General features: G+C 32.3%; 1 protein-coding gene across 3 annotated transcripts; it reads right to left on the bottom strand.

The window, feature by feature from the left end:
- Window positions 1–3,136: 3,136 nt before the first annotated feature.
- Window positions 3,137–7,144, bottom strand: LOC133800556 (probable serine/threonine-protein kinase PBL1). Of its 3 annotated transcripts, none has more exons than XM_062238550.1 (5): window positions 6,823–7,144; window positions 5,283–5,954; window positions 4,604–4,861; window positions 4,165–4,284; window positions 3,137–4,062 (listed from the first exon to the last, which is right to left on the bottom strand). In XM_062238550.1, the coding sequence occupies exons 2-5, from the start codon at window positions 5,907–5,909 to the stop codon at window positions 3,430–3,432; spliced, it is 1,638 nt and encodes a 545-aa protein (XP_062094534.1). In that variant the 5' UTR covers window positions 5,910–5,954; window positions 6,823–7,144; the 3' UTR covers window positions 3,137–3,429. The 3 variants fall into 3 exon arrangements, with proteins under 3 accessions (XP_062094534.1, XP_062094536.1, XP_062094535.1); XM_062238552.1 differs by having other exon boundaries at window positions 6,827–7,144; XM_062238551.1 differs by having other exon boundaries at window positions 6,934–7,144.
- Between the last annotated feature and the right edge of the window lie 1,562 nt (window positions 7,145–8,706).

The raw sequence follows: 8,706 nt of genomic DNA, 5'->3' as shown, positions 1-8,706 counted from the left end.
GAATTAAAAGGAAAGCATGGTTCAATGTCATAGTAGAGTCAGATTGCCTAGTGGTTGTTCATGCTATTTCAAAATAAAGTGCAGATGGTTTCAACACTTGGCCTTGTGATTTTTGACGGTTGTAGTATTATCTCAAATTTAGAGAATGTCTCTATTTGTTTTGTAAAGCGATCTGCGAATCAAATGGCTCATTTTTTGGCTAGAGCCCCTTGTTTCACTGCTAATTGTGTTCTTAGTGGATAATATTCATGTTCATTATTACTCTTTACTTTTAGTTGATTTGGCTTAGAAATAAAGCTTTGGTTTTAAAAAAAAAAATACTTTTTTATATCTTTCCTACCATTATTATTATTATTATTATTATTTGTTAGATATATATATATATATAAATTGCCAAAAGACAAGATGATTGATTAAATCATTTACAACTCAATAACAAAAATACAAGTAAATGTAGAAATAGTAGATAAGAGGAATAATAAAAAATACAACTCTAGACAATATGTATAAATAAATTAGAAGTAATAGAGAAAAGATGAAGAGGAAATTTCAACTCTACAACAAGAGATACAAACAAAAGTGTATAGAGAAAATAAGAGAAGGAAATGAAAAGACAATAGTAGAAAAAAGGAATATCAAGAACAATAAACAAAACTCTCACTCACACAACCAAAGTGAAGAACATTGGAGATCACCAACTTGAACAAGGTTTACAACATTTGTCCAAAAGCTTATTTTCCCATATCTCAAGCACTAAGGGAACTCTCACAAATGGAAATAGCTCTCTGGAATAAACAAGCCTCTACGGTGAATTTCTAGCCAAGTGCTATAGTGAATAGAAATTGATGTGTCTTACAAGTGAGCAATAGGCTCCTATTTATAGAGTTTTGAGACACCCTTTGAATTTTAAATTTCACCAACCTCCATAGTTGTTACCAATGTTTAATTGGATGTTTATGGAATTAAAAAGGAGTTTTGGGAGTTAGATGAGTTGTTAGAACTGTTCAAAGTGGAGAAGGAAAAATGGTTTTGGCTATCAGCCTCACTGGTCGTGCCCATATTCCTGGCCGCGACAGTGAGCCTCTGTTCCCCAGGCCGCGGCCAGGAACACTTGTGGCCGCGGCCATAGCCCATTTTCAGCACATTATTTTGTGCAATTTTCCAAACAGTTCTATACTCTTGTCACATGACTTTGTAACCTCCAAACACATTATGAGGGTTAAAATCATGTCTTCAACAACCATATCACTTATGACTTTGACAAATTCAAATCAAAATGTGTAACATCAAATCTATACATTATTGGATAATATTTGGAGTTACAAACTTGTAACTGAATTTGTAATTCCAAATAAGTAACATATTTGAATATTCGTATATATCCAAATATTGTAACTCATTTTTATATGTTACTTGAAATTCCGTCTAGTAAAATAAAAGAATTATAAATCTCCAAAATAATAAATAGGAATACCGCAAATAAAGCTATTGCGATACCCATCAAAGGAGTATTTCCCCACCTAGGAGCTACTTTACCATATTCTGAATTTAATAGTTTCAATAAACTCCCTGCACCAGTTCGTCTTAAACTAGATCTAGAACTACCCTCAACAGTTTGTGTAGCCATAAATTCTATTTTCTATTCATTAAGATCGGTTGACTTTACACTCATTATCACATTATTTAATATAAATATCATATTATAAAATAATATAACATTATTATTTTTTTTTAACTTAATGAAAATAAAAAGAAAATAAAAAAGAGAAAAGGAAAAAGTCACACACGGTTAACATAGCCATCTTAATCAAACATCATGACGTGGAGTAATAATATATGAAATCAAAGTTTGAATAATAACATTATTTTTTTCAAAAAAAAAAAGAAGAAAGTGAAAAAGAGAACAAGGTTATTGAAGTCTCCTCTGTTCTGCTCTTATGACTTGGACTATCCTTCATTATGGCCCAATTTGTACATGAAACAAAGCAAGAAAGAATGTCGGATACGACACACGCCAAAAAAACAATAATAATTAATATCGAATAGTTCCAAACCCAAAACCATCCTAATTATGATTATTAATTCCATTGTTTTATTCAGTTTCCAATTGAAATTGCCAAAGTTGTGGTCTGGTCAGTCAAAATTTCTAAAAACGTGGCTCAAAATCATTTTTTTTTTTTTAAAAAGAAAAAGAAAAAAGAATGACTCGTTTTGAATCAAAAGAAAGAAAAAAGAAATATTCTTTTTGGTAAGCATAAACGGTTCTCCATACTTCATTGCTTCTATTTTAAGTAATAATTAATACGAAGAAACTGGTCAAAGAAGATTTCTGCCACCAAACCAAACCAATCTTCGGTTTATAGAAAAAGAAGAAAAAAAAAACAATATAACTTTGTGTACACATATAAATAGTTGTAATATAATTGTAATTGATGTGATTTGTATTTCTCTTCTTGTATGTAGTACTTAACAAAGACAAGCTTTATATCATACATTAACAATTATTTGTGAGTCATCACCTATTTGTTAAAACTTAAATTTATTATTAAATTAAAATTAATGATTCATATTTATAGTTATTAATTAATATTTTTATAAATAAATTTTAATTTTTTTTAATTTTTTGAAACACTACCTAATTATATAGCGATCACATGTTTATTAAATTAAATAATTAAAAAAAATTTATTTAAGTATTATATATGAAAATTCAAAATAAATGTGAAAATTTTTTTTTAACCTAAGTTGGGATATCGTCATAATTTTTAGTTAATAAATCTTCCATATGTTTATATATAAACTAGTGGGTAGGTACTTTTAAAACATTGACACTCTCTTTTTCAAGTATAGTACTTGAGAATTTCTCAAATATACATATATGATTTATGTAAATTTTTCGGGAGAGTATAATTAAAGGTAAAGAACGATCTTTGATCATTGTATCATGATGAATAACAAAGTTCTTTACAATCTCGATGAATAATCAAAATTACATAAATATATGTATATATATATATATACAATAGGACCGGTCCAGTCAGAGAAGAAGACTAAATCCAAAGCCTAACCAGGTACCACCAAAATATGGGTTGGTGGAATCTTGGCTTGTTGTTAAGTACTCACATAAAAACATTAGTAAAAGATTGAAATTTCTTTCCTTCTTTCTTTCCTGTATGTATGAAATATGAATTGTCATTATGGAGGATTGGAGAAAAGCTAATTTGATGAACCTGTGGTGGTGACCATAGCAAAGGCTCAAACTCTATCTACAAAACAACATCATCTCTCTCTCTCTCTGTTTCATCTTCTAGAGGGATGAATTCGAATGTGGAAGCACCACATTTCTTCTTATCTTTCTATATATTGTGTTGAATCACAAAGAACACCAAAAAAATAAAATAAAATAAAAAATGCACTTTTTATACACAATCAAAATCCCTCAACACTGGTCCTCCTGACAGTCGACGATGATGATTTCCTACTTTCCTGTCGATCCAGCTCCTCTAACGAGATGGTTGAGGAACAAGCACGCGGTGGAAGCGAAGAGGGCAAGATCAGTCGCCTTGTGGGCGAAACAGATGGCCTGGCTCGAGATGGTGGTGATGGGGAGAAACTTAATCTAGGCGCTGGTGTAATGATTCCGTTTAGACTTGGCGATTTGGACATTTGTTTTCCAGCAATCGTTGCTGGCTCTTGCAAGGGGAATCGATAAGAGTACTTGAGGTCTTGTATTAGTTTGAGATGCTCCACAACAGTTCTCATAGTGGGTCTTTCTGATGGATCTTTCTGAAGGCATCTTTGTGCAATGTCTGCTACTGTTCTGGCTGCTTTGGCTGGGAAGCGGCCTTTTAGCTGAGAATCCATGATCAACGACAAACGATGGTCGTCAGCTAGGAAAGGCCGGCTCCACTTCACTAAATTTCTTTCCTCCTTCGGGTGACGACTATCATGATTCCTCCGCCCAGTGAGTAGTTCCAGAAGAACAATTCCAAAACACCAAACATTGCTCTTGGGAGTGAGCATTCCTTTCTCTAATGTCTCAACAGACAGATTTGCTACAGCCTGTATATGTACATAAGATGAAATTAATCTATTTTTACAAATTCCAAAGGGACGTGAATCCAATCAGAAAAAATTAATCAGTAAACAGAGTAGAAAACTTACAACTGAATTAGTAGAAATCTCAGTCTCGGGAATATGGCCTACACAACCATATCCAGACAGCTTTGCACTAAAATCTTTGTCAATCTGTATGCTGGCAGTTGAAAATTCATTGTACATCGCCTGCAGAATTACAAAAAGTAAGATTTATGTAAGCACAGATTGGCACAGATGAATAAAATACTCTAAACAATGTTGAAAAAATTTGCCCGGCTTAAAAATAAAGCTATGTCTCCACAAATAGTAGTAACCATAAAATCTTCTGGCGGGGTCCATAAAAGGTTATGTCAATCAAGTAATGACACAAGATAAACTAAAGGGAAATGATAATTTTTTTACAGTCAACCGTATAAAATGCATCTTGAATATAAGCATCATGAACAGCACTCCATTTCATTTGTATCGTGAGAAAAAATGCAACATAAAGTAAAGTTCTGATTACCTGGAAAGGCCCTTCTTCGTGCAAGAAAGTAAGGCCTTGTGCAGCACATAAAGCAATCTTCATTCTTGTGTTCCAATCAATAGGGGGCCCATCTGATCTCCCATAGAGTAGCCGGTCCAAGCTACCATGAAAAAGCCTCTCATAGACTAGCATTCTTTGCTCTGAACCCTCACGTGCGTGAAAACCAAGCAATTTACAGAGGTTTGGATGTTGCAAAGATGAAAGAGTATTCACCTCATTTATGAACTCCTTCATACCCTGAAAAACAGAGAGCCAGTGACTATATTGTAAGATACTATTGTAACACCACAATTCAAAAAGTAGTTTAAAAAAACTATGATCTTGTTCCTCTAAAACTAGGCATCTTAAGGTCAACAATATCTAATGCCTTCTTTAAAAAGAACCAGAAAGCAAGCAATGGAAGCATGAAAATGGTGTTTTTGAGACAAGAAAGGGGCAAAATTTCCCAACACCAAAGATGCTGATGAGCCCATTGCTGAACTCACACGATCATTTTCTGAGGATGCTACAAGTCATCCCCATTTTGAAAATTAAATTATCAACAAAAATAATTCACTGTTGATGAGAGAACAATACAATGTATCACCAGAAACTGAAACTAAGGTATAAAAAGAAGGGAATTATGTGCATCCTAATAGACCAAATATTCATAAGTTACCTGAGGAGAAGGGTGAAGGCGAGTAACCGTAGCTTCAAATCTTTTTGAACTTGAAGCATCATCTCCAAATGAAGCCTTATATATGACCGAAGAAAGACCCTCAGACATGCATCGATCAGAAGAGAAGTTATGGCAAGCAGATAATATTTCTTCATAAGGAAAATTCCTAAGTGTTCCCGTTGGAGGTAGTGGCAATGGCCCACTAGCAGTCATTGACTTAAAGCTTAAGCTTCCAATGCTTCTCAGCGCAGCAGGAGCAGCAGCAGCCTGTGGTGATGGGAGCGGAAGAGGTTGAGGACTCGGGGAGCGTTGTTCTTTTGTGGATCCCATTCTGTACTTGTATTCTTCAGCTTCTTCATACTCCATTGCAGCAAGAGCATCCTGTTCTGCTGCATCAAGTGTTGATGGAGCAGATAATGCCCGAGTTCTACTATTGGAGACTCTACTAACTGGGTGAATTGGTTTTACTCTGTTCCTAAAACTAGGGGGCGCAGACTGTAGTGATCGGGCTTGGATTTTGGGTTCGGGCAATATAGCCGGCGCTTGCTCTGTAAGGTTGATAGGTTTGATGTAAACAGGCTGTTCATACCTTTTTTTCTTGCTCTTTAAAACTGTGAAACAACCCATGCTTATGATTTGAATCTTATATCAGTACTCAGATGCTTGTATTATCTGCAAACAAAGAAAAGAAAATAGCATATGTATCAGCTGAAGAACTTATAAAAATGCTCTCTTTGAGAAAACAAAGATGAGTTCTACAAAGGAAAAATTGTGACAATTGAACTTAACGTTAATACCACTCACATCAACAAAACAAAGCCAACAACGAGTAATTCTCTATATTATCAACCAACCAAAAGTAAAAGAACCAAAATTTATACAAACCCAAATGGCTAAACACATGTACTTCAATAAGAGTTACAAATTATAAAAAAAAAAATGCATTTATTGGGAAGATTTTTCAGAGAATATTTTCTGGTAAGAAATGTAATCAATTACCCTAATAAACCTACTAAATCACTACAACAACTATAGGATGAAAAATTGAAAGAAAGAAAAAAATTGGCTACACCTACCATATAATAAATTTATATGTATTTTTTTTAAATATTCCCATGAGAACAAACTTCTTCCTTTGCACCTAAAATATAATAAAGTGAAAGACCCATCATCCTTAAATTTCATCCAAATCACTTAATGCCCAAATCTCCCAAAAATTCCAACTACGGAAAAAAAATATGCCCTACCCATTTAAGCATATTACTGCTGAAATTTAACTAAAATAAATAAAATAAAAAAGAATCTTAATATAAACCTCAAATAATAAATGCTCCATTAAAGGACCACGACCTAAAAAAAATCCCAGATCCACAAAAACTAAAATTTCACAAAACTAAGAAAATTCCACAACCAATCGACAATTAACGAATTCCAATCCATGAAATTAACACAAAAACAAGTTCATTGAAAATGAGAAAATCAAGCAAAAAAAATGACGGATCGTCATAAAAAATATTAAAAAAAAGAGAGAACAAAATACCTACGAAATCCAAAATCCCGGAAATGAAAAATCGCCAAGAAAATTTCTCCGTTCTTACAAAGCAAATTTAACACAAGAAGAAGAAGATGCAAACTAGAGTTGGAAAATTACCAGCTCATGCAACTTCGAAAGGGGAAAAATGGTGGGATTTGGAATCTGCGGCTTCGATTTGGTGAAGAAAACACCTTCGGCAAGTCAAAGAAAGCAGATGCAAAAGCTGAGAAGAAGTGAGAAAGAAAGAGAGATTTTTGAGAGAGAAAAAGTAGGGACGATATATGAAGGAGTAGAGAGAGAAAGAGAAAATGGGAATGGAGCCCAATGAGCAGTGGTCAAACCTAACCAAAAAAATATATATATTTATATATAAAAAAACCAAAAAGAAAAATTGCAATTTAAAAACCATTCATCCAAATTTTATCCCTAAACAATACAAACAGCTTTTCTCTTTCTCTTTCATTTTTACAATTTTACCCCTTAGTTGTAGATTGTTATTTAGTCTATATTTATAATTAAATGACTGAATATCTCAATTAGGTTGTTTTTTTGGCTCAAGACTATCTTGGTATAGATTGTCTAGAACTAAAAAAAATATGTATTTTTATATGACTTATAAAATATTGACACATGAAGTAGAGTTTCAAATCCTAGATTTAATTAGGTGGCATTGAATTGAGGCCAAGATTTGAAGTCATGGCATATAACATTGTTTTATAATACCATATCATAAGATTTTTTGTTTTCTAAGTGTTATGAATTATTTTAGTGTATTATTGAAATTGTGTCCCACGTGGATTTAGTTATATGAATGTGTGTAATTTCATTTATTGCTAACTAGTTTTGAGATAAATCTCGTAATATGGTATCAAAATTTTATTCGAAAATGATAAAATACAGTATAATAATAAAAGAGAAACATTTATATGTCGGGATGATTCTTATATAATATGGTATTAAAATCTTATTCGATTTAGAAAGAAAGAAGTTAGAAAAAAAAATAATAAAAGAAAAATATTTACCAGTTGAAATTATAATCCATTTATAAAGAAATATAGATTATTCCTTTTAAACTAAATTAGCTTTGAGTAAGTTTATTAATTTGCTTTATCGAGTTCGCCCACAATATACCATCCCTGTAGGAGAATTTTATTCCATATCAAATGAAAATGGTACCTTACATATACTGTATATTCATATATATATATATAATGTTTTTGTGATAATTTGAGATGTATTATTTAATGTCTCGTTAAATTTGCCTCGCCCAATTTTATTAACAATGCAACGAGGCATAGTGTAGGATTTTTATACTGACAAGTTTTCATATGGTGTGGAACAACTCTCTCCATTGACAAACTTAATTTTGACATAAATCTTCATTATTCTTAATTAAAATTATTTATATTATATGTAGATACTTTATAACATAATCCGGTATTATTTATCAACTTAACTATTTTTCAATCTTCTAATTGCCAACAATTAGGGATTCAATATTCAAACTATTTGAATACAAATTGTTTTAAGAAAAATTAAATATATTCAAATGGGTCGTGTTGCAATCAAAGAAGAAATCTATTATATAGGAATAGTTTAATTAATAGGAGATTAGACAAAGGGCTTTTGATACAAAACACATTCATATAGATAAAACCCAGGGGTATAATGGTAATTTGAAGGTCCAACACGATTTTCAACGAAGGGCGCCTCGATTGAAGTGACATCCCAGTCAAAGTTTGGAAAATTATTTGTTTTTTTAAATTTAATTAAAAATAAATAAAAGCATGTTCCCAGGTGTGGTCAAAGAGGCCTCTCGAGATAGGTCTTTGACTCCCATTCTAATCCATTTATTTATTTATAAGACTGGACATAGCCAAATCGCATTGT

The sequence above is a fragment of the Humulus lupulus genome, chromosome 9, assembly GCF_963169125.1.
Source record: "Humulus lupulus chromosome 9, drHumLupu1.1, whole genome shotgun sequence".
NCBI classification, from domain to species: Eukaryota; Viridiplantae; Streptophyta; class Magnoliopsida; order Rosales; family Cannabaceae; genus Humulus; species Humulus lupulus.
This window is presented reverse-complemented; position numbering and strand designations above follow the sequence as displayed.